The sequence below is a fragment of the Lonchura striata genome, chromosome 3 (assembly GCF_046129695.1).
Source record: "Lonchura striata isolate bLonStr1 chromosome 3, bLonStr1.mat, whole genome shotgun sequence".
NCBI lineage: Eukaryota > Metazoa > Chordata > Aves > Passeriformes > Estrildidae > Lonchura > Lonchura striata.
Window position 1 is genome coordinate 65,345,882 of NC_134605.1, and position 15,348 is coordinate 65,361,229.

Consider the following 15,348-nt stretch of genomic DNA (forward strand, 5'->3'; position numbering starts at 1 on the left):
TTATCTCCACTTGAAAGTGTAACTGCAGAATTGAGGAGAAATGATTGGGCTTTAGCTTTTGCTGCTACCTATCTTCAGCTGAACGTTGTCCTTACAGAAATGCATAAATATTGCCCAAATGATGAATGTTTTGGCATCATTTAGAAGTTGAAAGATCTGTTGTGCAAATTATTGTAGTGATCACCCTCAGGTAGTGTGGAGGGGTAGCAGGTAGGCCAGTGGCCTCAACAGGGATCTCTCGTTGCCATCTCCGTGACAGAGATGGCATGAATCAGGCTTTTAAAGAGTTTTCAGGCTAATTTTCACATGACCCTACTTTGAGAAGTGGGAGCCAGTGACACCTTTCTTTCTCTTGCTTGGTGTTACAGAATGGTGTGTGTCATTTCTTCACTTCTTCTGTTCATTGCTCTGAAGTTTGAGGCTTTTCTTCCCCTTCCCTCTCTTGAGTGACTATAAGACTAATTTCCATGGTGAATGTCAGCTGTCTGTTGCTTCATACCTTTGTTTCATGAAATTCATAGCTAAAACAGGGAAAAAAAACATTCTACAAAAAAGCCCCCCAGAAAATTAGGATCCTGAATTTCATTACCTGAGAATGTGAGGTACAAAACTTTATATTTTTCTTTATTCTGTTGCAGAATATGCCAGATAAAAACATGACTTTACTCTTTGGTTCAGACTAGTTCTGAGTAGCAAGAAGAAATTTCCTGGTCTTGAAGATATCTTCTGATTATGTATTCTGTTTCAGGCAGTTACTTTCTTTTGGAAGTTCTGTTGTCAGTCACTGGAGCATGGAAGCTTTGTAAAGTGTAGTGTCACAGATTGTTTTGTCTGTAGCTTCCTTACCACTGAGGTGATGAGGAGAGCTTTTTTTTCCTGCTTTTATGACTCCATTCTTATAGAAGAAACTATTTGCTTTTTTCCTCCTTTTGTGGCCTTTACTGAAAATTAATTGGTTCTGCAGTTTTGAAATACAGTCCTCTGTATCAACTGGTTATGTGAGGACTTAGTATAATATTATTATTGACATCTCTGTGAATTAGAAATTAAAACAAAGGTAGTTCATTCTGAAACATGAATTTTCCCACCTTCTAAATGAGCCTCCTTCAATCAACATATATTTGTTTTTCTTTAGGCAGAGATAGTCTCATTTGTGTCTGTTAAAACCAGTATTTTGCTTACAAAATGGCTTCCTCACTAGAGAATCTGCTGTGTTTTGGTGCTCTTTGAAGAGACCTATTGTCTTTGTACTTGTCTTAGTTTCCTCTGTGTAGAAGGAGAGTAAGTCTAGTTTCTTTTTAAGAAACTTGGAGACCTACAAGTGACAAGTACTAATTGCTGGTGATGAAAGTAGTATTTATTTTTTTAGTGTGAACTTCTACCTTTTCTGCCTATATAAAGAAGGTGCTGGGACTCCCCTGAGTTTATCTTGTAAGGAAGGAAAACACCTTCACACACTGACACGGATGTTTGGATGCACCCTTACATCATACTGCTGCTTTTGCTAGAGACAAGTGTGTTTCAAGTACCCCTCATAAGCTCAAGTGGAAAAGGTTCAATCTGGATTGAAGCCAAACAGTTCAAATATCCGTCACTTACTCCACACACAAGTTATGTGACTACCTTCCATGGTTGTGTGGTTGCTGCTTTCACACACAGTCCGGTGTTAAATTAACAACATTCCTTCTGTTTATCAGTGATGCAGAAGCTTCAGGCTTGGATTTTCAAATGTCTGACTTTTCAGATTCCAGGATCTGATTTGCCAGAGGTGCAGAGCCTCTGTAAATGCATCTAAAATTCAGAGAGTCATGCAAGTACATGATGTCTCCTTGTGAGTTAAAAAAAATACATATAAAATTCCCTTTTTTTTATTTTTCAAAATTCTGGGGCAAGTGACTGAAATGTCTACATGATTATATATCGTATGTGTGATCATGTACAGGGATGGTGGTAGAATCCCTGCTTGAAGCAATTTAATCTTCACAGTAGGTCCATGTGCTGTTCTGCTTGGTTTGCTGGCTGAAACAGCTAGTTCTGTTTGGGAAGAATTCCTGGAGTTGAGACAGAAAACATGAGTATGCCTCTAATTTTCCCATCCATGGAAGTTTTTCAAAGTAGTCACTAATAAATGTAAATGAATACTGTAATCACATTGCACAGTGCTCTGATGGCCACAGATCTTATTAACTGTGCTTGAGACTGTTCTAGTAGAGAACTCAGTTTGGTCTTCCAAACCCCACTAAGGCAGCTTTACTAAATCCCCCACTTGCCACTGTTTATAGAGTATCCTTGTCTTTTTTTCCTTTTTTTTTAAATCTATATTTGTGGTAATAAGAGTTGGAAAATAACAAAGGTGTGTGTGTGTGAGGGGATGTCTGTTACTGCTAATAATTTTGGTTATCAACCTAAAGGGAAGTGGAAAAGAGTGTATTATCTAATTATTCATTCCCCATCAGCTATAATGTGCAGAAGTTGCATGTGCAAAACTTGAAGTGCACGAGTTCCAGTCATTTTACTCCATTCTTTCTGCAAGTGCTCATAGAGATCAGTTCTGGATTATTATTTTTAAATAAAATGTACTTTCTTGTGTTTGTGGGAATACTTGGATTTGTTCTAATATAAATATTCTGAATGTTTCTGCTTTATTTTCGTGGGATTTTTTTGTTTATTTTAAACTTCAATTAATTGTGCTGAGTATTACACATAGGGCTCATGTTTCTTGCAAAGTCCTGGAAATCTAAAACAAGTGGAATGCAGGAAAGGAGAGGCTCAGTTTTCTGGTTAGGGGCCAACACCCTTCACAGAATCTCCACAACTTCCATTTGAAAAATCAAGACCCTTGATAAAGAAATTGCAGAGCATCAGTTTCCCCAAATGTATGCTGCAGCTTCACATTAAATTCATAGTGGCTTCCCTCTCTTTCACTATGTTTGTATGTTTCATTAATAGAATTTGTTGCTCTGTGCTTATAAGGTTTTTCTAAGTTTTCTTCTCCAATTACTGCGTAAGTATGGGTTGTTGGTTTTTTCTTCTAATATCCACACAAGTTGCTCTTCCTCTTTTTGTTACCTTCTTGTTATGGGAAGACTCCTGTTAGTTTCTGTGGAAGATTGATGGCCAGCTCTGCTCATCCTTGCAAAGTTTGTACAGGCTGACAAGAAACAGATGCTTTTTTGATTGCTTTCTAGGTCACTTTTTGCATCCACTTTAGCCATGAGCAGGCATAGTAAGTAATCAATGAGCAACCAAGACTGGCATTCAGTAAACTGGTATTTGTAAGTATTAGCAGTGTACATCTAACTTAAAGGTTTTTATAAACAATCAGAACTTGGTTGAGGATGTCGATTTTACATGTACTTAATGACTGTTTTTTGCCAACTATTCGTTTTTTCTAAACTAATTCTGTCTTACTTGCACAGTTCATAAGTTTTTGGAGTGAATAACATGTCCTGTATTTATTAAGCACATAAAACAATGGTCGTTTTGAATAACTATAGTCACTTTGCTTTCCAGGACGGAATAAGAAACAAAAAGAAATAATGAATTTAACAGTGAAACATCAACTAAAAGTTGGGGCGGTGGTGGGGGGGTGGGGGGGAGAGTTGTTCTTGTGGAAGCTCCCTTTCATCTCCAGATGTTTAAAATTTTTTTTATAGTAAAGAACATTTGAATTTCAATGCAGTGGGAAGATAAAATGTACACTTAATAAAACAAGTGCTTCTATACTTAGGAAAGACTCAGTTGTTATCAGTGGAAAATTCCAGGCACTGTTGCTTTTAACGTCATATTAAGTGGCACCTAGAAGTGTTTTGTGTTCATAACATTTGCCAGAATATAAATGGAAAGGATTTATGACAAAAATAATATTGGTGTTACATGGTGGATGAAGGAATGTTATAACAACACATAAAAGCTAGCGAAGTGTGGTTGTTCAAGGGAAGATAAGCAGAAGAAGGTGCATCATTATCCTGTGTGCAGCTCTCGGAGGGTTGGTTTCACCCTTCGGGAACGAAGTAGCTTAGGGGACAGAGATGGGGAGTCAGGAAAGTCAGGGAAGACTGCTGAGTGGCTGCAGCCTCTTCTAATAGACTGCCCTTGTCTTTGCCCTGACAATGTGCATCCCTAGGGATCATGCAAACTCTTTTCAGAGTTAATATATTGACTTCTTTGTCATTGGAGGCTTTTGCATAATACCATCAGGGATGCTTGAAGGAACAAAACCTTGCCAATTACGCAGTAACAAGAATTCCAGTTCCCTTCCCTTGCAAATCTCCTGCTATATTTCTGCTTGATTCAGGATCCCCTGCTGAATGCAGATTCTGAGCACACGTGCAGTCGCTGACTGTAGGCTAGGAGTGTGCTGCTGGTCCTATGTGTGCTGTCATAATTTGTAGAGCCAACACAGGGAGGATTATTTTGAAAATAAAGTACAGGAGGCTTTTGGTTTTATTCTGTTATGCCATCTTCATGTGCAAGTTCCTTTTCTTGAACTGATTGCTTATCTAAACTCCAGGTCTTGGCCAGTAACTTAACAATGTCATAGCAACTGCATAATGATTTTTTTTCAGAAGCTTAGAAAATACTCAGTCTATACACTGATACTTTGGAAGGGTTTGGCAGTGCCTGTAGTTGAGATAATTCAGCTTGTGGTCGTGTTCATACTAATCCAGCACAAAGCTGTGCCACTGCAAAATGTGTTGTCTTGTACACTGCTTTCCCACTTAAGAGAGTGTGTGCCAGTGCTAGATCTCACATGGCCTTCAGTGCAATGAATCTGATAAGAGCCTGACCAGGATGCAAATAACCTTCATGTGTGTGGGATGGGGGGGAAGAGTGTAGGACTGGGGCTGTCGGGAGGGAGCTGAAAGGTATGAATGTTTGAAGTGGTAAGAAGAGGCAGGAGAACAGGCTCCCTCCCTTTGATAGCAGTGTACATTTATGCCACATTTAAGTGACCATGTGGTTGCTATCAAAACCCTGTAACTATGCCATCAGTAAAAAATCTCTGCTTGTTTTTTATGTATTTAAATTTTTTTTTCCCCATGGTGAATAGCTACCTGACCTTAGCTTTTGTTTTCTCCCATCTCTTGTCGTATCCCAGCAACCGTGTACTTGCTATGCTTTGCTCTTAATTAATTTGTAAGGTGTTGTGCCAAGGGATCATGTCTTCCTCCCTTGTTGTGATTATCAGACCTGACCTTGATGAAGTTCAGAAGCCTCAGCTGCAGTATAAACAATGCTGGGAAAGAAGTAAATATACGAATAACAGTAAATTGCAGGACCATCAGATTGCTCCCAGGCTTATATGAGTAAAGTCTGAATTAAGTGTGTTGCCCTGCGTGAAATGGGGATTTCATTTGTGAAGGAAGTTTGAACCAAATGTGTTAGTAAAAGTGTAATGACTAAAGGGAGTGCTGTCTTTAGGAGGTGTGTGAATGTTGTTGCTGTTATTCTTCCCTATTTTGAAAGATTTCCACTTTCTCAAAGTTTATGATGATAGTGGTGGTGTCTGTAAATAGCATTAGCCTTTTTAGTTTTTGTTGGAAAAGCTTTAAAAAGTCATACAACAGTCATACACCACTTCATCCATGCAGTTCAGCTCTGGGTATATATCTTTGAGGTGACTGATGCCTTTTAAAATTAATTTTGATTCTTGAATTTTTGTTGATGAGGTTGGTGCCTAACTGTGATTATTCTGCCCAGGGCATGGTGTAGTCAGTGTGTAGGCGGTCACATGAATGCATAATTTAATCCTAACTCAAAGGAGGTCCTGATGTGTCATCAAATAATGACTGGCTTGCCCTTTAATTCCTAAACTTCATCCAGTGCAGATTCTAAAATCTTAAAATTCGGATCTTTTCTCAGTTGTTTGTGGTATGCTTTTGCTACTTTTCTCCATCTCATTAGTTGGTTTGATAGATTTTTTTGTTGTTTGCTGGTTTTTATTTGTTTGTTTTCTCCTGATAGTCTTATTGCAGATTGTCATATCTCAATTTTCATTCCATCAACCTTAGTTTACATGGACTATCAACCTAGGAAACAAGGTACTTGCTGTCTGATTTAATGTCTCTTCAGCCTTTGTGATATTTAGCTCTTTATCATAAATCATTCTAAGCCTTTTAGCCATGGAAGTTTCTCTTCTTTGAACATGTTTTACTGTTCCAGTGACTTTCTGATTCCTCGCATTGTACTACCAGACATACTCTTGCAACTGGGTTTATGCCAGAGCTGTTTAAAGTTACTGCTTTATCCTTTTCCTTACCCCCTTTTTCTGTAACCTGACATCCCCATATACAGGCAATCCTGACTTGCATTAAGCTGATTTTCAGGCAGGTTAAAATGTCAACCCTTGTCAAGTGTATTTTCCCTGCTAGTTGTGGTCTCTCTTATATTAACTACTTTGCAGGCTACATGTCTATATAAAGTATGTGTTTGGGATTTTTTTCCAAACCTTATTGATTTTTATTTTGCTGTTGGCAGTGCTAACCTCTGTACAATACACCTGTATTTTTGAGTCCCTCACCATTTGATGGTGTTTCAGTGTTGATTTTAATGATGTTTTCCAGATTAAATAAATTCCCCAAAGAACAACACATACCATGGCTAGAATAAAAGTGCAAGGGCATGATTAGATGTTCTTTCCCCCGTGACTGCTGGAAATTTGTGAAAGCATAGGCAAAATGTGATACAGCCTAGGTGTTGCTGCCAAGAATTGCAGTGATTATATCCTGCTGAGCAGAAGCACTATCTTCCCTAAAAGGCAAAGATGGAGCAGAGTAGAGCAGTAGGTGGTGAGATACAGATAGCACAAATAATGAATTCTGTAGTCTTTTTTCTACCCAGCTCAGAATCTCTTACAGTGTGGAGGATTCAATTTTATAGCTGTGTTTATAGTGCATTTCTGAGAGGCACAGCCTTTCTGTATAAATCTTTCTTTAAAATTAGGGCCGTATTCCATGGTTGCAGCCTTCTGTAGCTTTTTCTGCATGACAGACACCATCCCTGTCATGTTTCACCTACAGAAGGATGAATTTGAGATTGTCTAAATTATGGGAGCTGTTCTGACCTGAAACTGATGTTTGGAAGAAACCTGCATCGGGGAGGAAGGGATGGGTGAATCATTTTTCCTTACCCAGGATGAGGAGCAGTTACAGAGCTCCTCAGTGACTGCTGCTCTGCCTTTGCAGATTTTAACCTTTTCCCATCACAGGTGACCCATAGGCAGGAGGCATGTCTGTGACAAAAGTGCATTTGGGCTTGCTGCCACCACATCCTCTTCTTTCTCCCACATTATCCATCCAGTGATGTCCCTGAGGCACAGTCTGAGCAGTCACCCATATTTGTTTCCTCAACTGTCAGTCAAAAAGAATCCTTAGCTCCTGCTAACATTTGTTTATGTTGATTCTTTGCCTTGGATTAGCTGCGGATGCAAGGAATTCTTTTTCTGTTGAAGCCTGTTAAATGCAGCAGGAGAAGAATGATCCCAATGGACAGGAGTTTATGATAGTGTAGGGCAGTGCAAGCAGTTGTCCAGAAGGAATCACTCACCTGGCATAATTCTTGGTGCTCTGCTAGTTGTTAGTAATAAATTGTGAAAATTTGCAGTTGTAGTATGGACAGCACTAAATTAATTAAGCTGCAGCTATAATGAAAAAACTCTTTCAAATTGATTGGGGTTTTTGGGGGTTTGTTTGGTTTTTGGGGTTTTTTTTGAGATTAAGTATTATATTGACATTTTCAGACTTCACCTTTACTTCGTGATGTAGTAAATGACATCATTTGACATGATACAGCATGTTACACGTGGAATGCTGGGCTGCTCTGTGTGCTGAGACCCTGATCTGCTTCAGGCAGAAACTATGGACATGTTTGCGAAGATAATTTTAATTAGCACAAGTAAAAACCCAGCCATATTTGACCTAAGTTATCTAAATGTTTTATTCTCTGTCCACAGAAAAATTGTTTTACCACTGATAAAAAGCATTAAACTATCAGTCAGCAATGTCTGTTCCAGCAGTAAGTATCTAGGTTAGTATAGCAAACATTTATTTTATTTTTTTTTCCCCAGCAGCTGACTTTGCCTTAACAGTGACTTGAAGGTTTGCCAAGCCTCTGTCACAAAACAAGCTAGTGAGGAACTTTGGATGTCACTGTGCAAAGAATACTGTTCTAACTGAACACATGTTCTCAGGACAAGGCTGGTACTCTCAGAAGAGGTGCCAGGTGACAAAAATAGTTGTATTTTGTAGGACAGATAGAAAAGAATGCTGTGTCTTTCCAGATGGTATTTTGTTTTGTAGTTGTGGACGATTCAAGTTAAGGGCTTGAAGTTGTGGATGGCTTTCTAAAAATGACTCCTGGAACTGTATCTGGTCTCACTATTTGGTTTGATATCCTTAGGAGACAAGATATTCAAATGTAAGGGGACTGCCTGTGTGTTACCACACAATTCAAAGAAGCTAGAAAACTGTTTGTAGTAGTCAACACCATGTGCTCATAAATGAGTGAAGTGTCTTGTTATTTTGGGAAGTGCTAAGAAGTATTTTTAGTATATTCTTTTTCTTTTTTTTTAATTGGATGAAACATGATATCAGAATCAAACATTTTTGTTTCTGTTTTTATTTGTTCAGAGTGAAAAATTGAAGCATACAATATTAATACAAAGTAATATTTGTTGTTGCATATGTGTATGCAGCATGTACATACTCCATAGGATTGGATATATTCCAAAGTTAAAGCATCTCAGTGAGTAATCTATGGAGGCCTTATATTTTAGATTTATTTAAATTCCCAAACTAACATACTATTGTTGGCATGTAATTTACACAAAATATCTGTTCTTAACTTTGCAAAACTCATTGCATTGCTTTTCAGTAGCTAAAGTGTTTAACTTTTATAATTACTTACTGTACCAAATTTGAAGGGGTTTTTTCCAACCTCATTGTAAATTAATGCTTGCAGAGGTGCTGGATTTAAATAAGGGGTATGTATTGAAGAATTCTCCCAAAGAAACCACCAGTAACTTCCAGAATTTTTTTCATTCTTAAGATAGGTTTGTATTTAAATTGCTGTCTTTAATCTCTTCATTTTTATAGTTCAGTTTTAAAGACAAAATTAATCAAGCTCAGTAAATTGATTTGGCTTTGTAAAGCCATATTCTTATTCATCATGTCAAATGCTTCTGTGTTTTCTCTTGAGTAGAGAAAAACATTCTGGCTCTGAAATGTAAAGATCAAATCCCAGCTACAATAAGGACTTGTTTTTTTCTTCTCTTTTGACTGTAGTGTGGTGGTGTTGAGGTGGAGGTAGGAAAGCATTCATCGGCACTATAGTGGGAAAAGCAAAGGAAAACAATTCATGACATGAAGTCCAGTGATAGTTCCTGATGTTGTTGCTTTGTACTGCATGATGTGACATGGGTCACTAAGAGAGACTTTCACTGGAATAGGTTTGTGCTGGTGACTGTCAACTCAGCCAGTCTTATGTATAACTAATACAGAACAGTATGTGAGCATCCCAAGGTATTCTATAAGCACCAAAGACAACTTTGAAGTGATGTGGTCTGGATGGAGCTATCCAGGCAAAATAAACTTCAGATTTCGTAAGCCGTAAAGACACTACATATGTGTTACTTACAGGAAGAATCCTGACTAGGTATCTTTCCTGAGTTTATTAGATCAGTGCCCAAAAAAAAAAAAAAATCTTATCATCAGTTTAGATTTGTTTTTAATTGGCATCCAGTATTTAACGTGTAGAACTGTTGATGGTTTTTGTGGTTGGTCTTTGTTTTTTTTATCATTCATAACTGATCTTACTGTTGAAGCTATCCAGTTTGTTAAGCAAAATAAATATTCCCTGAAGCAAATAAATTGGACCTGGGGGATGGGGTGTGAGGTGGGGGTCTTTCAGTCTTGAAAGATTTTTAGAAATGGTAATTCTTGTCATCTTGTCTCATTTTAGGTTATAAATTAAAAGAGAATAAATGTACAGGAACACATCAGTGGGCAAGCTGTGGATTGAACTGAACTAGACTGAATGGGAGAAATACTTTTTAAAGTTACAGAAGTGATTATAGTTGGGAGGAATTGGCTTCTGACTTTAGTACCTCGTGGTATTGGGGTTTAAGTGGTGATTTCTTTCCATTCAGTGTTATAATTCACAGTAAAACTTCGACCAGAAGTGTGGAGTGCTTGGCAGTTTTTTAACTTACTTTATTTGTTGATCATCTGTCTTGCTGTTAATACAGTTTGTTGTAATTTCAGATGAAATTTAAAACATTGTGGAGCTATAAAGGAAAAAATAGCCTAAAGTGGTTTTTTTTATAATAGCTATGTTTTCACTTTTTTTCCTTATGCTCTTTTCCAAAAACATAGAAAGACAGCATTGTCCAGGATTCCTCTCAGATAATAAAAAGTTTTCTTTCTTCAGTGATTAAAAAACCTGGTGAAAGATTAAATGTTACTTCATGGCAGCTGATGCTGGGATCCCTCAGTTTGATCTCAGAAGCTTTAGTTAAACCTTCCCTTACATGAGTTCCTGACACAAATATTTGTAATAAATTTGTAATAAATGCTTTCTTGATTAAATGTCCCAGTTTTTTTACTTTTCTTCCAAACCATGATGTTGTTGGTTGATATTTAGTTCAGCAGTTACCCTCAGTTTGTTGTGAGCCATGAAGCCTGGCTTTAGTGAAAATTAAGAGAAGGCCTGAAACCTGTTACTTGTGAGAGTTTTATTCTCTTAAAATTTAGTCAGAATTGCATTCCCTTGTTCTGTATTTTAAGTGCACACATGTCAAGGGAAATTTCTCTTTCTCTGTAAAACAATGTTACAGGTGGGAGTTGGATGGGCAGTGGCAACTGTTACCTGCTGTTAGCAGTGGGTCTGAAGTTACCCAGCCCTGTTACTTGAAGTGCCACAAGGATCGCAGCAGGATATGAACACTCTGTGGTCTTCCTCTTGATGATGTAGTTAATTCTAAATGAACTTTTCGTTCCAAACTGCTTTCAGAGCTGTGAATTTTTTTAGTAGAGAAATGATAAAATCAGTGAGACTGGGCTGAAGTTTGTTTCCAGAAATTTGTTTATAAATCCAGTTGTTTTATACAAAGCAAATCTGAATTAAACTGAAAAACAGTCCTTAGGTTTCTGTAAGAGCAAGCCATTTTGTAAATGCCGTAATATGTAGGAAATTATTTATTTTCACTATTTTGGAGCCTAATCCTACAATTACTTTATGCAGGTTTCACCTGGAACATCTCATTCAAGTTACCCAGCTACCAGCTATCAGGACTCCAGCAACTGGGAATCTCTAATGAAAATTAAAGAAGGGCTGCTAAGACAGAAAGAGTTTGTGATTGATAGGTAAGTACCCAGCTCCTGCTGCATTAATTAGATAAGATGAAGTAAAAGCTACAGTTTGGCTTTCAAGAGAGCTACTTGCTTAGTTAAGTTGTTAGGTTTCAGTCCAGCCGCTATTTATGCACAAGTATGTAGGAGCTAATCCTGCTAGGAGAGATTGGCAGCTGGCTTAAGGTCTTACACAAAGTTGGAAATGTATTTAGGAGGTTTAATGCCTCTGGAGTGGAAAAGGAACAGTGAGTAAAACAGCCACTTCTGCTGTCAGGTTCCCCTCTTAGCTTCTTACCAGGCAACAGGTTTGTATAGGACATCTTTCTGTTTGTAAGGTCTTGGAAGTGACTTCCAAGATGAAAATTCACACAGCTGCATTGTGCTGATTTTTTTTTCCACCACAAGTATAGAAATTCAGTATATTTGAAGCCAGTTGATAAAGCTTTGATAAACTGGCCTTTGTAGTAGTATTCAGCAGTAAAAGCCTATTCAAATCTTCATACAAATTGTTCTGATAAAAAAAAAAAAATAAAATCCAGAATCTTTATGTCAATAAATATATAACCTCATATTAAAATTCCTGTCAATCTGAATGGGCTTTAATAGCAACTCACTGCCCAAACTCACAGTTTCTAGTACTGGGAGGATTGTGCTTTTGCAAGATCTGTTCATTCCTCTATTGCAATATAATGAGGAATTGCAGTGATTGAAGGTGTTTCTGCCCCTTAGCACTCTGGCCAGTACCTGTGGTGGCTTTTCAGCAATGGAAGTTGGCATTGGGTTCCCCAGTTGGATGGGTGTAGGATGTTAGTGTGTGTTTACCTGGCTGCTGCAGCAAAGGTGGGACAGTTCAGAACTGAACTGAACTCACCATCCCTCTCTGCCTGCAGAGGTGGTGATCTCCCAGGGGAACAAGAAGTTAAAATGGAAACATCTTTAGCTGTTGTTTGCATCTCCTCTGTCAGAGCCTTTTGATCAGCTGCTTAAAGGCCATCTAAATTACAGTGGGTTTTTTTCAGGCTTTCTGTGTCAGTAGTAATGCTGCAGTAGCAAACCTGCAGCCCACCTCCTGGGGCCCAGGCTGTCAGCAGTGTTTGTGAGTGCATGTATGTGAGCTCATGATGGCTGGGGTGGTCTTCAGTTCCTTTTGCTGGGTTCATCATCCTGTGCACTCTACATGAAGGCTTGTTGCACATTGGCAGCTAAAAATGCAGTTGGTGTTGCTCTTCTCACACTGAAAGTGTGGTTACAGTCACGGGAGAAGTTTCTGAAGTGACTGTTTGCAACCTGGCTGCCTGCTAATGTTAACTGATACTGTCCATGTGGAGGAAGAAAAGCTATTTCTTGATACCCAGTGACAGTGTGCTGGTTCTTTTTTCATACAAGTAATTTCTTTAGTGTGACTTTCTGATAATGAATCCAGTTTTTTCAGGATTTCTCACCCGAAGTCTGTTTAGGTAATTTATTTTCATTCAGCCAAAAAGGCAAAATACAGTTTGGAATCTATTGAAATGGAACAGAGCACTTAGTGATGTTACATATTCAAGCAGATACTTGATGTTAAATATTGTAATTTGTAATAATGCGGTGTAACAATGCATCACAGAACAAGCTCATCTTTGAATATTGAATTTCCATTTGAGCAAAATATTTGCCTGGAAATGAAATAGAAACATCAGTGGATTTGTATTTTCAGGATTAGTATAAATTGATGTTGCATATTTACAAAGCTTTAACAACAGGTATTTTAATTTTTTTAAGAGGTAGTGCTTTCTGTAATAAATAAAAATACTTTGGTTTCATTCATGAATAAAATGGTATGTATCTACTATGCAAAAACCTTGAAATAGAACTCCATTAAAAAGTTCTAGTGTTACATTTCTCATTAGATGGGGTGTTAATAAACCTTAAGTATGAAAACTACCTTTCTTCAAGGCATAAAGCAGCGCTAAGTGAAAATGTGGTATTCCTATATTTAGCACATGGGAACACAGGGCCTTCTTGCACTGAGCTCCAGAATGGTGTTTGGGAGTAAACCTACATATTCCAGGTCTTAGTTTTCTTGAGCTTAATTTAAATTTCTTTGCAGAGTTTGAATTTCTTTGGGAACAGTGACCTAGAATTAAAAACATAAAGTTTGCTAAAGTGTAGTTAATTCAACATGGTGGTAGTTAAATCACTGAATTTTTTGATTTGGGGTAAGAGAGAAGAAAGTAATTTCTTGAATGAGGTTAGGTAGGAGGTTGCTGAGAGGGCCCTTTGTAGATGTGGTTTTCATGGAGTTTTAAAAGCTATAGTCTCCTTAAACCATATGCTGAATTTACAATGGTAGGTGAGGGGACAGAAGCTCAGGAGAGGTGTGTTAGCCTCCTGCTGCCTGGTAGCCAGGGGAGTGGGACAGCAGCTGGCATGGTGCCCCAGCTGTTTGCTGCTGCCAAGTACAAGGAACAGCTGGATGGAAAGAGTACACAGGAACACCTCCCTCTTGCCTGTGTCACCAGCCCCCCTTTCACCCACAGGGTCATTAACCTTTTTATTTAAGGTTAAACACTCTTTTGATGGGAATTGTACTGTTGTCCCACTTTTTGAGGAAGTGGAGGAGATTAACATCACACCCTATATTCTTCATAGCTGTGCTTAAATCTGTTAAGTAAGAAATGGATGCTCTTTACAGGGTAGTATCTTTAGGCTGTTGTACTTTTACCTTGTTAAAAACGGGAGGAAGATCAGTAGGAAAGTGAAACATGTTGCCTGCTTTCCTTCTTTCCACACAAAGATAAAAAGGCAAAAAAAAAAAAAAAAAATCAGCCCTTTCAGATTGGATTATTAAATTCCTTCTTTTGCATTGGAAATCTGCCAGATAGGAATAGTAGTAAGTAAGTTTCCAATAGTTACAAAAACAATTCAAGGAGTAATGCTTAACAATGTGAATTTGGATACTTTGGTGTGTCACTAGAAATGCAAGCATTTTTAAGTTTTTAAAATCCCAAAGAACCACTTGAGCCTGAGAATAGAACAAGTACCTTGATTTTGATCTGTATGCTGTGTTGAACAGCAAATTTAGTAATAGATAAATTAAATTGATGTATTTTGTGTTCAGCATTTATTTAAGTATTACACAGCATAAATGAATAGGTTTAAAAGTGGTTTTGGCTTGCTTTTTAAAACTACTCTAGGAGTCTCTGCTAATTTAATAAGTAGAACAGAAATGCTTTTTAAGTCTACTCTTAAGAAAGTGAGGGGGAGATTTCCCCTCATCCAGGAAGTGAAAACATGGTGCAAGAAAACAAGCCTGCTCTGTGTGTGTGTGTGTGTGTACCAGAACACTGTGGCACTTCTTTAAGGTGTGTCTCATGTTTTTTCCACATAAGAACTGTTGCAGAGGCCATGAATGAGGACTTAAGAATTTAGTCTGTAAGAAAAATTTCCTGCTGCAACACTTATTACTGTAATGTCTGTCACCTGCTGTACTAAATAATTGGATTATATCATTGCCTTATTTCTCTGGCAGTTTAGTATGTAACACTGCATTATGTTTAGCACCAGAGGGAGCCTGCAGTGTTTGCATTGGTTTAGAAAATCACAGCGTCACATTTTAATTCTTCACATTGCTCCTCTGTTCAGTACATTAACACCACTGAAATTGCAGTGTTTGATGAATGTCTCTTGAGGCTGACTTGCCACTGTATATGTCTCTAGTGTGTCCTGGCAGAGTTTCTGTAGCTGCATGTGGCAGGTACGTGAATAAATGCCAAATATCTGGACATATGATGCAAGCTTCTGAGAATAACACTTGTGCATGCAGTGTTCTCTTGCAGACAGCATAAGAGCATTTGAACAGCTTTTTAAGGAAAGGTAGATTTGGAAGTATAATTTTAGTGAATAACTGTTACCCCTCATAGTGTAACAACATGTACATTCTTAAAGCACTTGCTAAATCATTAACTTTTGAATCCATATCTGAATTAGGATTAGATGCTTTCACTGAGACAAGAGG

The 15,348-nt window shown here is 37.9% G+C and overlaps 1 protein-coding gene across 5 annotated transcripts in view; it reads left to right on the plus strand.

Annotated features, from left to right (window-relative positions):
- CEP85L (centrosomal protein 85L) overlaps positions 1-15,348 on the plus strand; it is a 134,808-nt gene that overhangs the window by 96,179 nt on the left and 23,281 nt on the right. For all 5 annotated transcript variants that reach the window (XM_021540854.2, XM_021540855.2, XM_021540852.2 and 2 more), the window contains exon 4: positions 11,242-11,363. In XM_021540854.2, the coding sequence (XP_021396529.2) occupies positions 11,242-11,363 (122 nt within the window). The remainder of the gene's footprint in view (positions 1-11,241; positions 11,364-15,348) is intronic.